General features: G+C 43.0%; 1 protein-coding gene across 4 annotated transcripts in view; it reads right to left on the reverse strand.

The window, feature by feature from the left end:
- eif4e3 (eukaryotic translation initiation factor 4E family member 3) overlaps positions 1 to 25,305 on the reverse strand; it is a 76,822-nt gene that overhangs the window by 22,165 nt on the left and 29,352 nt on the right. For 2 of the 4 annotated variants that reach the window (XM_067998901.1, XM_067998903.1), the window contains exon 2: positions 23,289 to 23,361. The exons of the other annotated variants lie outside the window; for them this stretch is intronic. In XM_067998901.1, coding sequence (XP_067855002.1) covers positions 23,289 to 23,361 — 73 coding nt within the window. The remainder of the gene's footprint in view (positions 1 to 23,288; positions 23,362 to 25,305) is intronic. 4 annotated transcript variants of the gene reach the window in all.

A 25,305-nucleotide genomic window follows, 5' to 3' on the forward strand; every position in this document is an offset into this window, starting at 1 on the left:
TGAGAAAGCACACATAAACCTACTTGCAAGCATAAAATTAAATGTCAATGAAAATAATTTACCTTAAAATAAGTAAGACCATTTACATTGCAAGACAACTTTTGCATTATGTTTTTGTTGTACAAAGTGTAAATAGAGCCATCACTGCATCACTTCTGTAACAGTAGCTCTAAGCAGTGTAGATCACAAAACATGCACAACAAATCAAACATAAGATATCTTTTGAAGCCTACCTGATGACTTAGCTATTCGCTGGATAAATTTGCCAAGTCATTTCAGCTCAGGGAGATCCCAAGTTCTGGGGGGAGAGAGAGGAAATCAGCTAGGATTCCTCTCCCGCTAGTCATCTAGTGACCCATCGTGGAAGTGAGGACAGAATCACTCTCAACTGTTAACAGATACTGAAGTTGTAGTGGGGTAGGGAGTCTCACGCTACCTTGCTGCCATCTCAGGCTTTGTCTTTGACTGCAAAGTCACAAACTTCTTAATTTCAGTGCAAAGCACAACTGCTCTGTACTGACACTGTATGTCATGGGTCCTGAGTTCTCAGACACAAGCAACTGTGACCATGTAGCAAGTGACTTATTTTCCGTAATCTATAGGGTGTCAATCATGGCTCAGAGGTAGCACTCTCGCCTCTGGGTCAGAATGTTATGGGTTCAAATTCTTTAAGCACAGAACCTAGGCTGACACTCCAGTGCAGTACACAGGGAGTGCTGCACTGTCAGAGGTGCTGTCTTTCAGATGAAACGTTAAACCGATCCCTCAGTTCACCCTGTAAAAGAGCCCATAGCACTTTTCGAAGAGCAGGGGAGTTCTCCCCGGTGTCCTGGCCAACAGTGTATCCCTCAACCAACATCACTAAAACTCTCACTGATGTTTGTGGGACCTTGCTGTGTGCAAATTGGCTGCCACGTTTCCTACATTACAACAGTGACTACACCTCAAAAGTATTTCATCAGCTGTGAAGCGCTTTGGGATGTCATGAAGTCGTGAAAGGCGCTATATAAATTGAAATCTTTCTTTTTACCTCAACATATTTTCTTGTATTACAGTGTTAATTTTTACAGGCCACAGTGTTTCAAGAAATGGACAGCTGTAGCCAGTTTCAACTCTGCCCATAGTTGATGGGCAAGTTCTTGTGTAATAAGAAACCATACGCATGAGCTGTTGGATTGATGTAAAAAAGCAACTGGTTTACTAATGTTCTTTAGGGAAGGAAACCTGCAATCCTTACCCAATCTGGCTTATATGTGACTCAAATCCCATACCAATGTGGTTGACTCTTAATTGTCCCCTGAAGTGGCCTAGGAAGCCACTCAGTTGTATTAAACTGCTACACAGGGCCCACAACCATCTTCTCCAGGAAACTAGAGATGAGCAATAAATGCCAGCCTTGCCAGCGACAGGCACAGAGAGTGAATTAAGAAAAAGTGCTTAGTATTTTTAAGGAATTGGATAGAAAGGCACAAGAGATCTTCCCCCTCAAAAGAATGGAGAAGTCTTCCATAGCATCAACCTCAATATTCCTCTAACTGACATGAAAGTGCTAACTTCATTATATCCTGGGGCCTTAGGGTACCCTGATCTCTCGATGAGATCTGCTTCTTCCAATGGAGACAATACCTGTGTGGAAACACTTCTGCTGACATCAGTGCATGTTTCCAGCTATTCAGCAAGCTACAAGAGATACTACCGGGCTCTTCTCCATTATACCGTATTATGGATATTGACCAGTCTTCCCCTCTCCAAAGTCAGTAAACGTGTACCTTGGTGCTATAGACCACAAAGCTCAGTTGATTACAATAGGAAAAAGAGAACTAATAGGTGACATAAGGGGTACTTATCTATCTATACAATAGTCTTCTGTCTATTTTGTCCATCACACGTCAAAGTGTCACACCACTATAGATGCAAATAGCAACAAATAAAAAAGAATAATCTTAAAACGAGAAAGCCAATCATTACTCCCTGGGTGGGGGAGCTAACTCCGGTTGGATCTATTCCTGGAGGTTCGATCACTAGACATTCACTGCAGTCTGCATTTATTATATTTACTTAATGGCTTAATATCTGTGCTTTGGGGAGGGTGCCATTGAGGACTATAATTTTAAATGACTGACCTGAGTATGATAGTGCTGAAATTCAAGCTCAAGGATGGCAGTGCATATTTTGCTATATTGGTAACCTGAGAATCTAATATTTATCTTGCAAGTTCACCGTCCATGGACTCTTCTTCAGAGTTGGAGACTGCGTCCTCCTAGTCACTTGGCTCCTTTACCGGTCATCCTGCTCCTGCCAGCTCATGACAATAAAGCAAGCAAAGTAGGCTACTGCAGGCATAGAGAACGTACGAGTGGCTGGTTCCGCTCTAATGCCATAACCTCACAGCAAGTGCGGCAAGCCACCTGTCCAACAAACTTAAGGGCGGCAGGGTGGGACCAGCGAAGGAGGATATTCCAGTGGGTTATGCTAGGTTAAACTCCATCTTAGTAATTAAACATCACAACTGTGCTCAAGACCCCCAGGATAACCATGAGCAACGCTGCAGAAGATCAATCATTAACATATAAAATATCATGCAATGAGTGTGTCACACTTTAAATATATCCACTGCACAAACAAATGCCACCCTTTTCTGACTGAAATTTCCCAGGAACCAGACAATCAAAACTCACTAATACTTCAATTTCTCCAAGGACATCTCAAAATTCTTTCCAAATTGAAGGTTTGCTCACCACAATATCCTGGAACCCTCAAGAAACACCACTGGATATTCATCGGTGTATATATAATGGATTAAAATGATGGGTCACTGCAATGTTAAATGGACAGAACCTTGAATTAAAACCCCTCTTGCGGTTTAATGGAATACCTATAGTATGCAGAGGAAAACAAATGAAGGATATAATCTAAATGCATTGTGCTCTTGAGCTTTGGTAAACTTAATTTAAATATGACTGCCTTGTAAGTCCATCTGTCTTGTGTAACACCTGTGTACCCTTTACAGAAATAGAACAGGAAATGTCAGCATATTGTGGGAAAAAAAAGGGCTGATTTTACAGCACTTTAATATTCATCCAGCCATGAAAATCTGAAATTCCATTGGAATAATAAAAAGTGCATTTCAGCATGACTTCTGTTGTACAGATTCTCAGCAGCAAGGTGAGATACTAAGAGGTGGGAAGCTGAACAGATGGTCAACTCGAGATATGGTAAAAGCAGGGCCTCAACGCAAATATATTCTACTGTCTTAACCATCTAACCTGGAATTACTCAGATGGGGATTTTACATTCACATTTCAGTATCGACAAGATAACACAGTGAAACAAAAACTCTGCAGAATTAAACATTCCACTCTTTGGTAATCCATTTGTAAAGCAATGATAAAATACCGTACTGTGCAGTCTGAACAGTTACAACACTAGGATACTAGACTTGCAATTGGGAGACCGAAATGTGAATCCAACTCTTACAAACACTTGTACGTGGGATTTCCCAAGGAAACAAATCTACTGGTCTTAGGCAGGTCATTAGGGAAAGCTGGTTCTTCGCATTACACTGCACACCTCCAGATAGAGTTGATTATGGAGATGCATGGATAGAGCATAAAAAGGTATTGGTGAGCTGGGCCATCCTCACCATCCTGAGGATAGCAGTGTGAATGTGAGACGATAAGGCAGACAGAGGCTTCTAAAGAATTTTGGCCTGGTCTAGATCACTCAGCTCCTTTAATAAAGTTCCATCGAAATAAAAACACATTTCAACGCAACCCCCCTCCCCCACCCCTTCCTAAAATAGTTCTGAATATTTTCCTCCTTTTATTCCTCCCTGCTCCATTCCTGAAAGCAACAACTCCTACCAAACAACTCAAGGGGCATTTTTCTTGTGTGAGCCTAAAAAGTGATTATTCACAGTCTATTGATTATTGGGAGCATCGTAACCTAACCTGAGGTTCTTCTCACACATGCACACATTCCAGCAGGGATCAATAGATAGCAATCTGGAGGAGGGAGTGGGAACCTCAGCCAATATTTTCTCTCCTCTGGCCTGGGGACCCTGAAGCAAATTGTACTTCTTCACTGCTGTCCCAGACAAAAGTCACCACATAGTTTTGTGAATCCATTATGACACATATTACATGCTTGTGTCTAGGTTGAATTGTTTTGTAGAAACCTAGAAATGCAGCAGATGGCTCGAAGCTGCATGCTGTACCATATTCTACCAAAGTGGATGTCGCCAATTACAACTGATCAATTAACAGTGCAGATTCACAAAGACTCCCAAATATTTTGTTATAAATTGCAGTTTCTTCCATTAGCCAGACAATAAGCAGATGTCCACTTTTTGATGCTTGTCAGTTATCAACACTCATCAATGTTTATCAGAAATCAAATAACAAAACACCAGTTTACTGATACAACATTACTCAGATGCCAGATCTGTCATCACCGACATTTTTAAGCAGCCAATTGGTTGTTAGGAAGCAAAACATTTAGAAATTTCAGCTTCATATACACAACTTTATTAAACTATTTAAAATGAATAAACTGCAAGGTACACCTTTGTGAAAAATTATAGGTCTTTAGGTGTAGAAGGAAGTAATTATAAATTAATTGCTAATAATCTATTAAAATTGGCAGCGTTTCTTGCATCGGTGCTACACTCATACATTCAATATTCGTAAGCACCCCTATAAACCTCAAGATATACAGAAATTACACTCACTGCAAACAAAACAGATCGTACTCGTTAGAAGAAAATCAGTGCTACATGGTTAATGTGCTACAAGTTCTATATTGCATTTACCTTTTCAATTTATCAGCTTGGGCATATGCAGCAAATCTGTATCTAATTTCATAAAGCAGAAGTTGGCTGGTTGTGCACAAGAGGAAAAAAAGCACAGTTGTCAAGAAGTTGGTCCATGCAGCCCCCGTTTTTCCAGCATTACTCAGACTACTAAGGCCCCAATATGGCGGACAGGAAGCATGCTCACATTTCCGGCCATTTTCAGTAAGGACAAAAAAAAACGTGTTCTTTACTTACACCTAAAACAGACATGGGGCTCTTTGCATCTGTAAATAAAGGGGCCTAATGCCTGTTTGAGGCCCCCTCTCCAAGAGTGGTTTGCTGAGGCGGCCTGCGCCAGCTGCACTAAGGGAAACCAAGCCGAGGGATCGCCTGATAGGCCCAACCAAGCAGGAAAGCAATTTACCTGAACGTGGATCCGTGGGGAACAGAGCAAAGGTCCACATTAAACAAACCAATCATTGCTGCTCCCGGCCCCAACCACCCCGATCCCCGATCTCCCCTGTATTCCCGGACACCCAATCCCCAGCCCCCCTGAACCCTGGCCCCATGATTTCTGACCTGATCCGACCCCTGGGAAGTTACCTAAGGGCTGCTATAATGCTAGCAGCAGCCAGATTTTCTACTACTCTCTGCCGGCAGGCTGTGATGCCACACCAGTTCCATTATAACAAGGTCCGAGGCCCATTATCTCGGGAGTCTTGGGCCTCACCAGTCAGGCGCAGGGAATAAACCCTGCACACCCGAATTTCTGGGCCAGTATGTCATGGGTCCTGAGTTCTCAGACACAAGCAACTGTGACCATGTAGCAAGTGACTTATTTTCCGTAATCTATAGGGTGTCAACCATGGCTCAGAGGTAGCACTCTCGCCTCTGGGTCAGAACGTTATGGGTTCAAATTCTTTAAGCACAGAACCTAGGCTGACACTCCAGTGCAGTACACAGGGAGTGCTGCACTATCAGAGGTGCTGTCTTTCAGATGAAACGTTAAACCGATCCCTCAGTTCACCCTGTAAAAGAGCCCATAGCACTTTTCGAAGAGCAGGGGAGTTCTCCCCGGTGTCCTGGCCAACAGTGTATCCCTCAACCAACATCACTAAAACTCTCACTGATGTTTGTGGGACCTTGCTGTGCGCAAATTGGCTGCCACGTTTCCTACATTACAACAGTGACTACACCTCAAAAGTATTTCATCAGCTGTGAAGCGCTTTGGGATGTCATGAAGTCGTGAAAGGCGCTATATAAATTGAAATCTTTCTTTTTACCTCAACATATTTTCTTGTATTACAGTGTTAATTTTTACAGGCCACAGTGTTTCAAGAAATGGACAGCTGTAGCCAGTTTCAACTTTGCCCATAGTTGATGGGCAAGTTCTTGTGTAATAAGAAACCATACGCATGAGATACAAGTCAAACTGTCAATACGAAACTGACATTTTACATTCAATTTAATTCATTATAGAAATGGCCACAAATGAATTGCATCAATCTTATAACAAAGGAGAATTTCAAACAGTGAGGCTTAATTGCCAAACCTTGAAAATTTGAATATGATTGCAAACATAACATGGCTAGGAAAGCAGAAATCACGATACCAAACTACCGTTTCCAAAAAGGGACATAAAATTGTGGAGCGGAGGCTAAGGTCTAAAAATATCTAGCATATTAGATGCAGAACATTTTGAAGGGGGGGGGGGGGGCGGGGGGGAGGGGAACAGCCAGAAGTCACGGTCCACGTGGGAACCAATAACACGGGAAGAGAAAGGGTTGAGGTCCTGCAGTCGGAGTTTCAGGAGCTGAGGCAATTAAAAAGCAGCACCTCAAAGTTAGTAATCTCTGGATTACTCCCAGTGCCACGTGTTAATGAGTATAGGACTAGTAGGATAAGACAGGTTAATGCGTGGCTGGAGAAATGGTGCAGGAGGGAGGGATTCAGATTCCGGTTCTGGGGCAGGAGGGACCTGTTCAAGCCGGACAGGTTCCACCTCAACAGAGCTGGGGCCAATGTCCTTGCGAGGAGGTTAACTAGTGCTGTGGGGGAGGGTTTAAACTAATTTGGCGGGGGGATGGACACCAGAATGAAACATTAGAAAGGAGAAACAAGGTACACAGAGGGAGAGACAAATAGCACCAGAGTAAAGAATAGTTCAGAAATAGGAGGGATCAGACACGGGCCAAATGCGAGGCGGTGTAAGATGAGATTGGAGTGCATGTGCGCATATGCACGTGGCGTGGTAAATAATGTTGGTGAGCTGCAGCCACAAGTCGTCACATGGGAATATGATATAGTGGCAATAACAGATCTGGCTCAAAGAAGGTGAGGATTGGGCACTTAATATTCCTGGCTACAAGATATTCAGGAATGATAAGGAAAGAAAGAAAGGAGGGGGGGGTGTAGCAGTACTGATCAAAGGAACTATTATAGCACTGGAATGGGATGCCGTAATTGAGAGGTCAAAGACAGAATCTATTTGGTTAGAATTAAAGAACAATAGAGGAGCTATTACACTACTGGGTGTATACTATAGGCCACCAAATAGTTGGAAGGAGGTAGAGGAGCAAATTTGCAGGCAAATTACAGAAAGATGTAAGAACTACAGAGTAGTGATAATGGGGGACTTCAATTATCCCAATATAGACTGGGTAAGTGACAGTGTAAAGGGCAAAGAGGAGGAGGAATGTATACTGAAATGTATACAAGAGAACCTTCTTGATTTGTGTGTTTCCAGCCCAATGAGGAAGGAAGCAGTGCTGGATCTAATTCTGGGGAATGAAGTGGGGCAAGTGGAGCATGTTTCACTGGGTGAGCATTTGGGGAACAGTGATCATAATATTAGGTTTAAAATGGTTATGGAAAAGGACAAAGAACAATCAGGTGTAAAAATACTTAACTGAAGAAGGGCTAATTTCAGTGAGTTAGGGATCTTGCCCTGGTGGATTGGAATCAAAAATTGGTAGGCAAAACAGTAACTGAACAATGGGAGGCCTTCAAAGAGGAGATGGTTTGGGTATAGAGTAGACATACTTCCATGAGGGGGAAAGGAAGGACATCCAAAGCTAGAGCTCCCTGGATGACTAAAGATATAGAGATTAAAATGAAACAGAAAAAGGCTTATAACAAATGTATGATTCACAACACAGTAGAGAACAAAGTTAAATTCAGAAAGTACAGAGGAGATCTAAAAAAGGGAATAAGAGGGACAAAGAGAGATGAGAATAGATTAGCGGCTAACATAAAAGGGAACCCAAGTCTTTTATAAACATATAAATAGTAATAGGGTAGTCAAACAAATGGTGGGGCCGATTAGGGACAAAAAGGATCTTCTTGTGAAGGCAGAGGGTATGGCTGAGATACTAAATTAATACCGCATTGGTATTCACTAAAGAGGATGCTGCCAATGTAGCAGTAAACAAGGAGTTGGTGCGATAATGGTTGGATAAAAATAGATAAAGAGGGGATACTTATAAAGTTGGCAGTACTCAGAGTTGAAAAGTCACCTTGTGGGATGCATCATAGGTTTCTGGGGGAAGTAAGGGTAGAAATTGCAGAGGCTCTGGCCACAATCTTCCAATCTTCCTTAGATCTGGGGGCGGTACCAGAGGTCTGGAGGATTGCAAATGTTACACCCCTGTTCAAAAAAAGGGAGAGAGATAAACCCGGCAATTACAGGCCAGTCAGCCTAACATCGGTGGTGGGGAAACTTTTAGAGACAATAATCGGGGACAAAATTAATTGGCACTTGGAAAGTATGGGCTAATAAATGAAAGTCAGCATGGATTTGTTAAAGGAAAATGGTGTTTGACTAACTTGATTGAGTTCTTTGATGAAGTATCGGAGGGTAGATGAAGATAGTGCAGTTGATGCTGTATATATAGACTTTCATAAGGCATTTGATAAAGTACCACATAATAGACTTGTAAGCAAAGTTGAAGCTTATGGGAGTAGATGGACAGTGACGGCATGGATACAAAATTGGCTAAATGACAGAAAGCAGAGAGTAGTGGTGAACAATTGTTTTTCAGGCTGGAGGGAAGTACACAGTGGTATTCCCCAGGGGTCAGTATTAGGATCATTGCTCCTTTTGATACATATTAATGATCTGGACTTGGGTATAGAGGGTATAATTTCAAAGTTTGCAGATGACACAAAACTCGGGAATGCAGCAAACAGAGTGGAGGATAATGAGACACTTCAGGAGGACATAGACAAATTGGTGAAATGGGCAGACATATGGCAGATGAAATTTAACAGAGAAGTGTGAAGTGACACATTTTGGTAGGAAGAATGAGGGGCAATATAGACTAAATGGTGCAATTTTAAAAATGGTACAGGAAGAGAGAGACCTGGGGGTGTAGGTACACAAATCTTTGAAGGTGGTAGGATAAGTTGAGAAGGCTGTTAAAAAAGGATATGGGATCCTGGGCTTTATTAATAGAGGCATAGAGTACGAAAGCAAGGAAGTCTTGCCAAACCTTTTAAAAAAAAAAACACTGGTTAGGCCTCAGCTAGAGTATTGTGTTCAATTCTGGACACAACACTTTAGGGAGGATGCCAATGCCATAGAGAGGGTACAGAAGAGATTTACTAGAATGGTACCTGGGATGAGGGACTTTAGTTATGTGGAGAGACTGCAGAAGCTGGGGTTGTTCCCCTTAGAGCAGAGAAGGTTAAGAGGAGATTTGATAGAGGTGTTCAAAATCATGAATGGTTTTGATCGAGTAAATAAGGAGAAACTGTTTCCAATGGCAGAAGGGTCGGTAACCAGAGGACACAGATTTAAGGTGATTGGCAAAAGAACCAGAGGCGGCATGAGGAAACATTCTTTTACGCAGAGTTGTTATAATCTGGAATGCACTGCCTGAAAGGGTGGAGGAAGCAGATTCAACAATAACTTTCAAAAGGGAATTGGATAAATACTTGAAGGGAAAACATTTACAGGGCTATGGGGACAGAGCAGGGGAGTGGGACTAATTGGATAGCTCTTTCAAAGAGCCGGCACAGATATGATGGGCCAAATGGCCTCCTTCTGCGTTGTAACATACTATGATATATTGAAACGGTCATTATGCTAAAGTTGCTGAAAGGTTTAACTTTTCAGTAAGATTATAAAATACAGTACAATAGATCTCGCATGGCAATGCTCAATAAGTTTGAGGAGGTGCTGTTCTATAATAAAAGTTACCCAAGTCTCATCAGCAACCAACCCTCCCACTACTAGCAGAATAAGCAATGCTCCACCCACAACAGGGATTTTGTTTTCCTCCAGCAAAGGATGTTTGTGCGCGCGCATGTGAGCGTTTCATTCATTACCCTCCACCATAAGCTCAAAAGCAGCTCTCTCCCTCTGCCCCACCACAAGCACACTGCCTGTGTGTTTGTGCCTCTCTATCTGTCTGCCCATTGCTTGGATTGCTGTGCTGCTGAAATGAAGTTGAGAACTCGATCAAAGATGGGACCCCTGCACATGCACATATCGGGATCATCTAAGGGTAGATCGTTTATTAATGTTATTAGTCTGCATCTTCCCGCACCCCCTCACAAAATATTCTTGTTCTCGTCAACCTTAGTATATTGGAATCAGTAAGACAGCAAAAAAAAAGCTCGGACTCCCCTCATGTTTTCCTATTTCTCTCCTTTCTTCACCTTCGGTTTTACCTTGCTCTCCTGTTCATTTCTCAGACAATTTTTGTCCTATTTCCTGCCATGTGGGAAAATTGCAGCCAGAGCAAGAAATTAGGAGGCTGCAGGCCCTAATGTTTAAAAAAAACCAGAAGGTAGTGGGTCATGGAAAACATAAGCAGCAAGCAAACCACGAAAAAGCACTTTCCTTTTCACATGGACTGGAGCGGTGGCTTTAGTGAACTGTCTCACGAGGGCACTGTGCATTGGAACACAGCATCCAATCACCTGGTCATGTGGGGAACCCTAATTGTGGGGGATGATAAGAGTCTAGGATGTGCAGAGGCCTGGTGCAGCGAGTCCTACAGGTTGTGGGGAGTTAGATGTGGCTAGTTGGAGCTATGCTTTGGGTAGATTTTAGATTTTGTGACTTTTTGTGTTATATGAAATGTTATTTTTAAGGGGTATATAGTGGGGTGAAGATTGGTATCGATATCTTGGAAATTTTCTTTTGCTGGAATTTTTAAAAATTTGTTCATAGGATGTGGGCGTCGCTGGCATTTATTGCCCATCCCTAATTGCCCTTGAGAAGGTGGTGGTGAGACGCCTTCTTGAACCATTGCAGTCCGTGTGGTGAAGGTTCTCCCACAGTGCTATTAGGAAGGGAGTTCCAGGATTTTGACCCAGCGACGATGAAGGAACAGCGATATATTTCCAAGTCGGGATGGTGTGTGACTTGGAGGGGAACGTGCAGGTGGTGTTGTTCCCACGTGCCTGCTGCTCGTCCTTCTAGGTGGTAGAGGTCGCGGGTTTGGGAGGTGCTGTCGAAGAAGCCTTGGCGAGTTGCTGCAGTGCATCCTGTGGATGGTACACACTGCAGCCACTGTGCGTCGGTGGTGAAGGGAATGAATGTTTAGGGTGGTGGATGGGGTGCCAATCAAGTGGGCTGCTTTGTCCTGGATGGTGTCGAGCTTCTTGAGTGTTGTTAGAGCTGCACTCATCCAGGCAAGTGGAGAGTATTCCATCACACTCCTGACTTGTGCCTTGTAGATAGTGGAAAGGCTTTGGGGAGTCAGGAGGCGAGTCATTCGCCGCAGAATACCCAGCCTCTGACCTGCTCTTGTAGCCACAGTATTTATATGGCTGGTCCAGTTAAGTTTCTGGTCAATGGTGACCCCCAGGATGTTGATGGTGGGGGATTCGGCAATGGTAATGCCGTTGAATGTCAAGGGGAGGTGGTTAGACTCTCTCTTGTTGGAGATGACAAATGTAAGGAATCTTACAACACCAGGTTATAGTCCAACTGTTTTATTTGAAAATCACAAGCTTTCAGAAGCTTTCTCCTTCATCAGGTGAGTGTGGAATTCGGATTCCATGGAAGGTTGCCGCATTTATAGTCAGAGAACAATACCTGGTGATTACCGATAATCTTTCCAACTGCCCGTTGTCAAGGTAATCAAAGTGTTCAGACAGAGAGATGTTACCTACAGGACCACCGAATACACAAACGGCCAGAACAAAAGACAGACAGAGAGAGAGAGAGAGAGAGAAAAACAAACATCCGAAAGGAAGAGAAAGACAATGACCCGTTGTATTAAAAACAGAACTTGTTTTCGCTGGTGGGGTTATGTGTAGCGTGACATGAACCCAAGATCCCGGTTGAGGCCGTCCTCATGGGTGCGGAACTTGTCTATCAATTTCTGCTCGACGATTTTGCGTTGTCGTGTTTCTCGAAGGCCGCCTTGGAGAACGCTTACCCGAAGATCGGTGGCTGAATGTCCTTGACTGCTGAAGTGTTCCCCGACTGGGAGGGAACAGACAGGAGGGTTCCCTCCCAGTCGGGGAACACTTCAGCAGTCAAGGACATTCAGCCACCGATCTTCGGGTAAGCGTTCTCCAAGGCGGCCTTCGAGACACACGACAACGCAAAATCGTCGAGCAGAAATTGATAGCCAAGTTCCGCACCCATGAGGACGGCCTCAACCGGGATCTTGGGTTCATGTCACGCTACACGTAACCCCACCAGCGAAAAAAAGTTATCTGTTTTTAATACAATGGGTCGTTCTCTGTCTTTCTCTTCCTTTCGGATGTTTCTCTCTCTCTCTCTCTCTGTCTGTCTGTCTTTTGTTCTGGCCGTTTGTGTATTCGGTGGTCCTGTATGTAACATCTCTCTGTCTGAACACTTTGATTGCCTTGACAACGGGCAGTTGGAAAGATTATCTGTAATCACCAGGTATTGTTCTCTGACTATAAATGCGGCAACCTTCCATGGAATCCGAATCCCACACTCACCTGACGAAGGAGAAAGCCTCCGAAAGCTTGTGATTTTCAAATAAAACAGTTGGACTATAACCTGGTGTTGTAAGATTCCTTACATTTGTCAACCCTAGTCCATCACCGGCATCTCCACATTGTTGGAGATGGTCATTGTCTGGCACTTGTCTGGCGCGAATGCTACTTGCCACTTATCAGCCCAAGCCTGGATGTTGTCCAGGTCTTGCTGCATGCTGGCTCGGACTGCTTCATTATCTGAGGGGTTGCGAATGCAACTGAACACTGTGCAATCATCAGCGAACAGCCCCATTTCTGACCTTATAATGGAGGGAAGGTCATTGATGAAGCAGCTGAAGATGGTTGGGCCTAGGACACTGCCCTGAGGAACTCCTGCAGCAATGTCCTGGGGCTGAGATGATTGGCCTCCAACGACTACCATCTTCCTTTGTGCTAGGTATGACTCCAGCCACTGGAGAGTTTTCCCCCTGATTCCCATTGACTTCAATTTTACTAGGGCTCCTTGGTGCCACACTCAGTCAAATGCTGCCTTGATGTCAAGGGCAGTCACCCTCACCTCACCTCTGGAATTCAGCTCTTTTGTCCATGTTTGGACCAAGGCTGTAATGAGGTCTGTAATGCAATGAGTAGCAATTTTATTTTGGTAGAATGTAACTAGAAAGAAAATTGAAGTGGAAGGAAGATTTTGTATGATATCAGTGAATGATGAAAGTAGAATTAAAGGTAGAAAATAACCAATTAAAAGAGAGTGAGCCCAGAGTAAGAGTGTTGGTAGGCTATTAAATTGAGGGAGACATCGTAGGAGAGCCCGATCCTGCCCTTACCAGATGTTTACATAAGCAGTTTCCAGCATGGATCATTGGAAAGTGATCAGGAGACAGAACTTTGGCTGAGAATTCTGAGGCCAACTTAAATATCCCAACTACCACCAGGCTAAGCTCATCTAACTCAGTACAGACCAGTAATGAAACCTGGTATCGTACAGTCTCTATTGCTCAAGCTGCATATTTTATCAACTGAGCCACCAAAGGAGTTAATATTGATTTTATTTTAACAGCAGCAATTACTGGGATTTTTGAGGATTATTTTTGGGCAACCTGTATTAATGTCACTGGAAAAAATATTAAGTGGGAACACCAATTTACTCAGTGAAGTCCAGGTAAGGGACATGTACCTTTATTATTATGCATTATTTTTTTTCAAAAATTACTTCTATACATTGCATGCTTACATTGTACGAGGTTTTAATTAGTAATTAAACACTCTGAAGGTGTAACTAATTAAACTACAGAAGGTTGACCAGTTCTGCAAATTGATATCATTTATGTTATATTTCATTCAGTAAAAACAAGTTGCTGGCTAATATTGAAGCATCTGGTGGACAATGTTATGAATTACAGGTCTAACTGCTGGTTTAGTGCAGATTTAAGCCAACATTTACATTTGAGTGATTGACAAGCACAATTTGTTGCCCTACATTTGTGGTAAATTACTAAATTAGAACATGCTGGTCAGTATACAGAAAGTATTGAATATTATTTAACAGACAGTTAATGATATGGAAAAAATCTCCATATTTGACAAAATTATAAAATGAGAGAAGTCAAGGATGGCCCACTGAACTTTTTCCTCTAATACTTCATCTCGCTCAGCCTCGCATTGAACTGCATCTTCAACTCATCTAATGTCTTTGATTCCACCACCTTGTCTCATAAATCATTTCAAACATTTATCATCACCTTTTTACACCCCCAAATCCTTTTTTTTTCAAATTCCTTTCTAAGTTCTTTCCCTCCCTTTTCTCTGCAAGCTCTCTTTAGTAAGTTTTCCTTCATCTTGATTTCTGTGTTCAGCCACTTTGGGGATTGCTAATTTAGCTTACATTTATCCATCTTTGGGATATATTTGTCTTGCCTATTTGATATTATGGTTCTAACATTTTTCACATTTTTACTCAATTGATCCCACTCAGCAGCATCCCACTTATTTTTTTCTTTAGCTCATCCTTCATTCCACTGATTCATTGCATTCTCAGCACCATTTGCCACAGTTTCAAATAGAGTTGCCACCAATCCAGTTTTGCACCAATCTGGCTTTTAAGTAGGAGTGCAGAAATTTCTAAAATGTAAACCAGACACCAGTTACTTCTGTGTATTTATGAAAGTTTTCAATTTCAACATGTTGCACTGAGCAATAGGTCTACACAAGCACTGACGCAGATCATGAACTGCCAAATTTCAAATGCAGTTGCTAAGTGGAAGGTAGGCACTTTTCTACTGGGGCCTGGGGGAAATGTGAGGGAGATAAAGTATAGGACCAATAGTTCCATTAAAACAGGGATGTTCAAACAACAACTTGTAAGCTCCAAATACCCAGTCAAGTCCTCAGTGACTCATTTCCTATTTGTGCACTTAAAACAGTATTTCAGCCGGTGGTGGTTTTACTTTTCTGGAGTTTGGTGCTCCTTCATTGGTGGAAAAAGGTTCTAAGTGAGTGGGGGAGCAGCCTTTTCCGATCTTCCAGATCCACAAAGTTCAAAGAAACAAAAACAACAGCGAGGTAAGTATATCAACACTGAGGAGAGTAGAATCATAAACCAGCTGACTAAAAGGTGTGGTTGCATCCATCCATGCGAGTGGTGAATATTCCATCACACTCCTGACATGGTGGAGAGGTGGTAGATGATGGAGAGGCTATGAAAAGTCAGGAGGTGAGAAACTGATCACAGAGTATCTAGCCTTCACGGTTAGGAGTTGTGAATAAAGTTGAACGCTCTGGAATAGTCAACGAACAGTCCCACTCCTGACCTTATGGAGGGAAAGTAATTGATGAAGCAGCCAAAAACGGCTAGGCTAAGGTCACTTCCCTGAGGAATTTGGGAATTGGAAGTACAATTTCAAAATTTGCAGATGACACCAAATTGGGGGGTGTAGTTAATACAAAGGACGAATGCGTCAAAATGCAAGGGGACATTAATAAACTTGCAGAATGGGCATGTAATTGGCAAATGAATTTCAATATAGGTAAGTGTGAGGTGGTGCATTTCGGTAGGAAGAATAGGAATAATGCTGCTTGGATAATAAAATGGGGATAGAGGAGCAAAGGGATCCACAAATCAAAGTGTTGACACAGGTTAATAAGGCCATAAAAAAAGGCAAATCGAGCACTGAGGTTCATTTCTAGAGGGATAGAATTCAAAAGCAGCGAAGTTACGTTAAACTTGTATAGATCCTTGGTTAGACCACACTTGGAGTATTGTGCACAGTTTTGGTCTCCATATTATAGAAAGGATATAGAGGCATTGGAGAGGGTGCAAAAAAGATTGACAAGGATGATACTAGAACTGAAAGGATATACTTATCAGGAAAGGTTGAACAGGCTGGGGCTCTTTTCTGTAGAAAAGAGAAGGCTGAGGGGTGACCTGATAGAGGTCTTTAAGATAATGAAAGGGTTTGATAGGATAGACAGAGAAAATGTTTCCACTTGTGGGGGAGTCCAAAACTAGAGGTTATAAATATAAAATAGTTGCCAATAAATCCAATAGGGAATTCAGGAGAAACTTCTTTACCCAAAAAGTGGTAAGAATGTGGAATGCGCTACCATAAGGAGTAGTTGAGGCAAATAGCATAGATGCAGTAAGGGGAAGCTAGATAAATATGTGAGGGAGAAAGGAATAGAAGGGTATGCTGATAGAGTTAGATGAAGTAGGAAGGGAGGAGGCTCGTATGGAGCATAAACGCCGGCATAGACCAGTTGGGCCGAATGGCCAGTTACTGTGCTGTAGTTTCGATGTAATTTGATGAACTCGGACTGCGATGACTGGCCTCCAGCAACCACGACCATTTTCCTTTGTGTCACGTATGACTCCAACTGCGGATAAGTTTTTGACCTCCCACTAGCCACAACATTTCTAGGGATCTTTGGTGCCGTACTTGGTTGAATGCTATTCTAATGTCAAGGGCAGCTACTCTCACCTCACCTCTGGCATTCAGTTCTTGCATTGATTTTTTTATTTCATCCTCGGAATGTGGGACATCGCTGACAAGGCCAGCATGTATCGCCCTTCTCTAGTTGCCTGAGAAGGATTGCTTTGTAGTGGTTTGAAACAACCGAGTAACTTGTTAGACCACTTCAGAGTCAACCATGTTGGTGTAGGACTGGAGTCATATATAAACCAGACTGGGCAACATGGGCAGGCTTCCTTCCTTGAAGTACATTGGATGCCTGATCAAGGCTGTAATAAGATCTGGGGTTGAAAGCTTCTGGCAGAACCCAAACTGAGTTTTTGTGAGTTGGTGTTGATTGATGGCTCTATTGATGACTCCTTCCATCACTTTACTGATGATTGGAAGGAGGCTGATAGGACAGTAATTGGCTGGGTTAGATTTATTCTGTTTTTTTTTGTAAATAGAACGCACCCAGACAATCTTCCATATTACTGGATCAATGTCAATGTCATAGCTACAATCAACAGTTTTGCTAGGGGACCGGTGAGCTCTGGTGCATAGGCCTTCATCACTGCAGCTGAGATGAAGTTGGGCCTATAACATTTGGTGTGTCCAGTGCATTCATTAGCCACTACTTAATGTCACGTGGAGTGAAACAAATTGGCTGGACATCTAAGATAGTGGGGGCCTCAGGAGAAGGCCAAGAAGGATTATTCATTCGGCACTTTTGGCTGAAAGCACTTCAGCCTTGTCTCATGCGTGCATGTGGTGGACACCACCATGGTTGAGTGTGGGATGCTCATGGAGTCTCTTCCTCCTGCTTTGCTTGGTTGTCCACCACCATTTTTGACTGGATGTAGTAGGGCTACAGAGCTTTGCTCTAATTGGTTGATCGTTGGACTGTGTAGCTCTGTCTGTAGCCTACTGTTCTTGGTATTTGGCAGACAGGTAACTCTGCCTGGTAGCTTCACTAGCTTGATACTTTATTCTAAGGTATGCCTGTTACTACTCCTGGCACACTCTTCCACAAATTGTATTCAATCAGGGTTGGTCTTCTGTCTTGATGATCAAGGAGCAGGGGAAAAGCCAGTTACAAGCTGCGGTAGTGTACAATTCTGCTGTTGCCGACAGCCCACATATCTCCTGGATGCACACCTTAATGTACAAATGTGACTAACCTGTAACTCAGCCTTTTTTTCATTTTCTCATTCTGATCTCGTTTCTTTTTTTGCACGAGGATAACACTTATTTTAGACTTTACGATGTAGGGATCATGGGCACGAGCCCAAGTCTCACCATATTAAAGTGCTGCTCACTTGTTCTTCAGTTTTAATGTCTAAACTAACAAAATACATCAGAACACCTTTTAATTGTATATTGCCACTTCCCACTTCCTAATCTAATGTATTGGATTTTACAAAATTAATCAAGATCAAACTTTAAAAAAAAACCGATGTAATACTGGAGGAAGCTTGTTTTCAAACACACTATCTGCCAGGTATCTAACAAACAAACCCGGTTTGGGGGTGGGGGGGCAGGGGTGGGGAGAGGAAAGGAGAGTGGGGAGAAGAGAGAGAAAAGCACTGGGGAACATGCGCACATTGCTGATCTTAATCCTATCACATTTCCTCATATCCAAAATTTCCCAATTGCTAAATTACTCTACATCAACTTACTGCTCATCCAAAGGCACCAGCTATTGGTCAAGACCTTGTTTTCCTTTAGTGGGGTCTAGATCAAAACAACATCCCTTTTAAGTTTGCTGAATTGCACTAAAAATGAGGTTCCAACCTGGTGAAGCTACAACACAGGACAACATGCACGCTAAACAGCGGAAGCAGTATGCTTTGGACAGAGCTAAGCTAACCCACAACCAATGGATCAGATCAAAGCTCTGCAGTCCTGCCACATCCAATCGTGAATGGTGGTGGACAGTTAAACAACAGGAGGAGGCTGCTCCGTGAACATCCCCATCCTCAATGATGGCGAAGCCCAGCATGAGAGTGCAAAAGACAAGGCTGAAGTGTTTGCAACCATCTTCAGCCAGAAGTGCCGAATGGATGATCTATCTCGACCTCCTCCAGAGATCTCCACCATCACAGAAGCCAGTCTTCAGCCAATTTGATTCACTCCACTTGATATCAAGAAACGGCTGAGTGCACCGGATACAGCAACGGCTATGGGCCTTGACAAAATCCCAGCTGTAGTGCTGAAGAATTGTGCTCCAGAACTAGCAGCGCCTCTAGCCACACTGTTCCAGTACAGCTACAACACTGGCATCTACCTGGCAATGTGGAAAATTGCCCAGGCATGTCCTGTCCAAAAAAAGCTGGACAAATCCAATCCGGCAAATTACCGCCCCATCAGTCTACTCTCAATCAACAACAAAGTGATGGAAGACGACGGCGACAGTGCTATCAAGCGGCATTTACTGACCAATAACCTGTTCACCGATGCTCAGTTTGGGTTCCGCCAGGACCACTTGGCTCCAGACCTCATTACAGCCTTGGTCCAAACATGGACATAAGAGCTGAATTCCAGAGGTGAGGTGAGAGTGACTGCCCTTGACATCAAGGCAGCATTTGACGAAGTGTGGCATCAAGGAGCCCTAGTAAAATTGAAGTCAATGGGAATCAGGGGGAAAACTCTCCAGTGGCTGGAGTCATACCTAGCACAAAGAAAGACTGTAGTGGTTGTTGGAGGCCAATCATCTCAGCCCCAGGACACTGCTGCAGGAGTTCCTCAGGGCAGTGTCCTAGGCCCAACCATCTTCAGCTGCTTCATCAAAGACCATCCCTCCATCATAAGGTCAGAAGTGGGGATGTTTGCTGAGCATTACAGTGTTCAGCGCCATTCGCAAACCCTCAGATAATGAAGCAGTCCGTGCTTGCATGCAGCAAGACCTGGACAACATCCAGGCCTGGGCAGATAAGTGGCAAGTAACATTCGCGCCAGACAAGTGCCGAGCAATGACCATCTCCAACAAGAGAGAGTCTAACCACCTCCCCTTGACATTCAATGGCATTATCATCGCCGAATCCCCCATCAACATCCTGGGGGTCACCATTGACCAGAAACTAAACTGGACCAGCCACATAAATACTGTGGTTACAAGAGCAAGTCAGAGGCTGGGTATTCTGAGGCGAGTGACTCACCTCCCCAAAGCCTTTCCACCATCTACAAGGCACAAGTCAGGAGTGTGATGGAATACTGTCCACTTGCCTGGACGAGTGCAGCTCCAACAATACTCAAGAAGCTCGACACCATGCAAGACAAAGCAGCCTGCTTGATTGACACCCCATCCACCACCTTAAACATTCACTCCCTTCACTACCGGCGCACCGTGGCTGCAGTGTGTACCATCTACAAGATGCACTGCAGCAACTCGCCAAGGCTTCTTCAACAGCACCTCCCAAACCCACGACTTCTACCACCTAGAAGGACAAGGGCAGCAGACGCATGGGAACACCACCACCCGCACGTTCCCCTCCAAGTCACACACCATCCTGACTTAAAAATATATCACCGTTCCTTCATCGTCGCTGGGTCAAAATCCTAGAACTCCCTACCTAACAGCACTGTGGGAATACCTTCATCACATGGATTGCAGCGGTTCAAGGTGGTGGTTCACCACCACCTTCTCAAGGGCAATTAGGCATGGGCAATAAATGCTGGCCTTGCCAGCGACACCCACATCCAATGAATGAATTTAAAAAAATATCTCCTGCTGCCTACATGATATAATCCCAACACACTGTTTCTGCACAGTACTACCCAGAGGCAAGAAGCAGGTATAACTTTTCAACACAGAAACTTGTCTTCTCACAGTTGTGGGAATCAAATACTAAAACTGCCAAAGAAGTTCAGCAGTCATGCTTCAAATGGAGGCTTTGCTGCTGGTCCAAAGCTATTAATCCTTTCCTCAAAGGACATCCATCTTGCATTTGGAAACATTCTTGTTGCTCTTCTCTTTGCCTTCTTCAATGCTTGTATACAATTCTGGTTGCCATTTACAATACTCCGATGTGATCTGACCAGCATATTATGCAGCATAACCTCAGTAAAATTTATACTCCACTGTTCTGGCTACATATCCCAGCATTTTGTTAGCTTTATTAACTGCCTCACTACACAGACAGCGGCATTTTCACTATTAATCCCAGGTCCCTTTCTGGACCACTACATCCAAATTCTATGCCATTCATCTTATAGTGCACATTGTATCCAATTTCTTAGTGTTAAATTTTTTCTGATCATTTAGATAAACTGAATCATTTCCCAGTTGTCAGGTTCAAGGAAACGCCTTAGACTGACTGGTTTTGATTGTTTTTAGCTTACATGTGGTGATACTGAATATAACCCTAAATTACTATACTAAATGCATAAAATGAAATGTAAAAATGAAAACTTGTCACAAAGATAAGTAACAGATGAGAAAGTCTACTCAGCCCATCCTTCCACAGAAGTCTATGGTCTCACCATCATAGCATTCAATTGCCCCTTAAATGATTCCAGAGATTTTGGGGTAGAAATTGGATCTCTTTGCGTCAGTTTTACGGGCATAAAACGGGAGCAACAAGACCCAATTCTGAGGACTAATGTCCTGTGACCGGAGGACGCTTGAAAAACGTCTGACCCGAAATTAGGTCGGGCCATTTTCGGGCGTTCCTGGCGGCCAGCAAAAACAGGCGTCGGGTCCTTCACATATGTAAATAAGGGGCCAAACGCCTATTTTAGGTCCCCTCAGAAATTGGGCAGCAATGAGTGGGGCAGGTGTTGGGTCTTCCCCACTCAAGATTAATCAACAGCCACTAAATAAAAGTAAGTTTCGTTTAATACTCATTTTTCCAAAAACCTTCCTATGGAGCCAGCAGGAACAGGATTGTTCCCCCAACTCCACAGTTGCTCCTCATCCTTCTCATAACTTAGTTCTGCCCCGGCATTAGGGATCAGCCTCATGGCTCTGCTCTATACTGCTTTTAGGGTGTGAACATTTCCATTGTACCTTGGTGACCAGAAATGAATGCAGTACTTAAGGTGGAGGCTGATCAGAGCCATAAACAATTTTGGTATGAGGGGCAATAAATCTGACCATTTTATTTGCTCTGATTGCTGCTATGTAATGACTGGTGTTGAGTGTAGTTGTGCTCACCCAGTTGACTTCTTTTCCCCCCGTTCTCTCTGTCCCAGTTTTTATTTTAACTTTTTAATTTTCTTTCTGTAACCTGATTGATTTGTCCATCAAAAGTATATCAGAGCTCTTCTGACATATATGCTAGGTGGGATGGGGGTAAAAGGGGGTTTAAAGGGACACAATAAAAAGACTAAAATATTGCCCAATATTCAGAAGATAGTTTTGAAAATCTTTTAAGCAATTTGGTTGGTTTCATGCAGATATCACAACAAGCCACCTAACCCTATTCTTCAATCTTTCATTATACCCAAAGCAAATACGATTCAATTGTAATACTCCAGGAAAAAAATATTTGGAGTATTTTTCACTCACCTAAAATTTATTCCAGGGATTTACTTTTCTTCTTAAGCTAACAATCATTACCATAGAAGTTAAAAACTGGGAATCAGAACTATCTTATAGCCCTGCAAAACTAGGCTGCCATCATTCCAACCAAGACTGCCTCAATATCGGGGAAGGTGTCAGTGAGCCAGATTTGGCCTGGTTCAGCGAGTCAATAGACCAGGATGAAGTCATGGATGAGGAGAGCCTTGATCTCAAGGGAGTGGCCATTTTAACAGCTGATGCAGAGTAGTTGGGCAATGGGAGACCTGTGACAAGGGGAATGGAGAGAAAAACATGGAGGAGGCTTAAGGGGTGCTTTGGAGGTGTGCTGGCAAAGGGAAATGAGGCAATTGGTGTTGATGCTCTGGGAAAGCCAACACATGCCCAGATAGACCAGAGCTTGCCAGCCTTCAGCTGCCTAGGCCCTAAGCTCTGGAATTCCCTCCCTAAATCTCTCTGGCTTTCTACCTCTCTCTCCTTCTTTAAGACATTCCTTAAAACCTACCTCTTTGACCAAGCTTTTTGTCACCTATCCTGATATCTCCTTATGTGGCTTGGTGTCAAATTTTGTTTGATAATGCTCCTGTGAAGTGCCTTGAGACGTTTTACTACGTTAAAGGCCCTATATAAATGCAAGTTGTTGTTGTTGATTATGATGATGGGGGTGGCAGAGTCCGGTTTTCATTAGCCTGCCTAGGAGAGATTCAGGTCTGCAATTGCAGCAAGGGAAGAGATCAACGGAGGATTTGTGGCAGGTGCATTGGGAGACCAGAGCAGAAAATTCCCATATGGGTTACAACATAAAAATACCAATGATATTTATAAAGTTAAATGTAATTTAAGATGCATTTTTTAGTAACTACATAGTTCTAGAACGTGGATCATGGTCCATTAATTCTTAACCAGCCTCGGTGAGATACATACCCTTCTTCCCCAATATGCTCTGCAATACTAGGATACACTGATCTTCAACTTTTGGAAACAGTATACAGAAGAGTGATATTTGAGGTTTTTATTTTGTAGATTTACACTGGCTAACTTTGAATTTGTTGCAAAATTGTATTTAATACACTTCTTCCACATACCACTGTTTTCTCCTCACCTGTACAGTTTGCACAGTGTAAATTTTTTTCAGGTTGGATTCACATTCTGCTGCAGTAGTTCCAGGCACTGACCTACAAACAAAATAAAAGTAAAACTAATTTCAGAGTAAAATCATATTGCAGGCTCTCTACTCAGAAGTGTTTGTGTGCTTTAGTCAACAGGAGATTACCATTTCTGATTCATTTTATAAATTCTAATTCAACAAATTATCGATGTGAATATAAGCCTACTCTGCAGGCTAAAGTTCTGGACCACCAACATTCCACCATGCTGGGATTTGATTCATTCCAGTTCAAATCCAATTCCCCGAAACCTCAAATCTTGCATTAAAATTAGTTCTCACTTCAGTTTCCAAGACTTCACTGTCTTGTACTAATAAGATTAAAAGCAGAAAACACCAGTTTTGACATATCCCTTCTGAAGTTTTATCAATGAAGAATGATTTTGAGTTTAAAAATTGAGTTAAAATGTTTCACAGATATAAGTTCTAAGCCTTCAGAAAATACTAGTACACTGTAAATGCCAATAAATCTGTGGAAAAATTACAGTCCTGCAATACAACGTTCCTGACACTGGAGGATGCTATACCACTTACATAGTTCATGTGGAACCTCACAATAACAGCTGTATTGTCAGGGTTTTGCACATTCAGAACTTACTATTTATGTATAACTGGGGTGAAAAATAATGCCAAAAGTAAATGATATTTGACACTTCTCATTTTTAACTGCAATGGCACCAGTGCAATGTACAGCCTGCAAAAGGGTTCAAGTTTCAAATAATATCATAACAACATTAGATGATAGCTATTTTCAATTGTAGATTTTGTACTATGCAAAACAGCTACCAAATCTGACACCTCAGGATTAACTTGGTATTGTAAGGGTGGCCTCGAAACCAATAAATAGGCAATAGGCCAAGAGAAGAGATTCATACCAGACAAGGTTTTGTCTCCATCGACAAGCTACTGATCATAGTGTGGCGCACTTAAACCTTCAAACAATTTCATCAATGTGTAATTTGCTCATTTTTAATTAAGTGGATTTGTGAAGAATCTGGCACAGCTAAAGTTAATCAGACAGCCAAAATCTATGGATCTATTATGCAATTTTAATTGGAATCTTAACCTTGATGAAAAGTGATTGGTCAGATTGTCTAAGTATGCCGTACATACAATAAGGTATTTAAGATTGCACAGTCTGATTCGTCAGCACAGAAGTATACAGGAGTATCGAAGAGTGCTAGATTTTAATAGAAGTATAGAGCAAAGCCATAGCTAGAACCTAGAGAAAGAATTCTGCCAGCAAACCAAGAAAAATTATTAAGGCAACCTCAATCAAGAACATAGAACGAGAATGGGTTAAGTCTGCCACCTGATCGAAGAGATCATGGGCAGAATTTTCACTTTGAGCCGAGAAGGGAGCCTGGGGTGGGGTGGGGTGGGGGGGGGTGGGATTTTCGGGTGCGAAACCCGGAAGGTAAGTTGGCGGGTCGCGATCTGTGATGGCGAATAAATGAGGCCAATAAATTTTACTTCTAGGTTTCACGCCTGGCAGTCAGCCTGATTGACAGGCTGGGGCAGGAAATCCTGTGGCAGGCCGTAGTCAGGGATCACCGGCCGGGAGGCAGAGCGGCAGGGATCGCTGGCCAGGGTGGAGATGGGATGGGCCAGGACTTGGAGATCAGAGGTCGCTGGAGGTCGGGTGAAGAGTTGGAGGTAGGTGGGGAACTACCATTGTGGGAGGGCAGCGACTGATCATGGGGCTCCTGTCGGCTAGGTGAGCTTGTTGGGCCTGGATGAAGCACTCCTGCTCTTCCAATCCCACAAGCTGTGCAATAAAGGCACTCTCATGGATCCAGCCCTTCCCGAATGCTTTCACCTGATGTAAATCAGAAGCAATGGGAAACCCAAACAGATAAGATTAAATTCAAGCCATCCAGGCCCTAACTCTGGAATTCCCTCCCTAAACCTCTCCCTCCTCCTTTAAGGCACTCCTTAAAACCTACCTCATTGA

The sequence above is a fragment of the Heptranchias perlo genome, chromosome 17, assembly GCF_035084215.1.
Source record: "Heptranchias perlo isolate sHepPer1 chromosome 17, sHepPer1.hap1, whole genome shotgun sequence".
NCBI classification, from domain to species: domain Eukaryota; kingdom Metazoa; phylum Chordata; class Chondrichthyes; order Hexanchiformes; family Hexanchidae; genus Heptranchias; species Heptranchias perlo.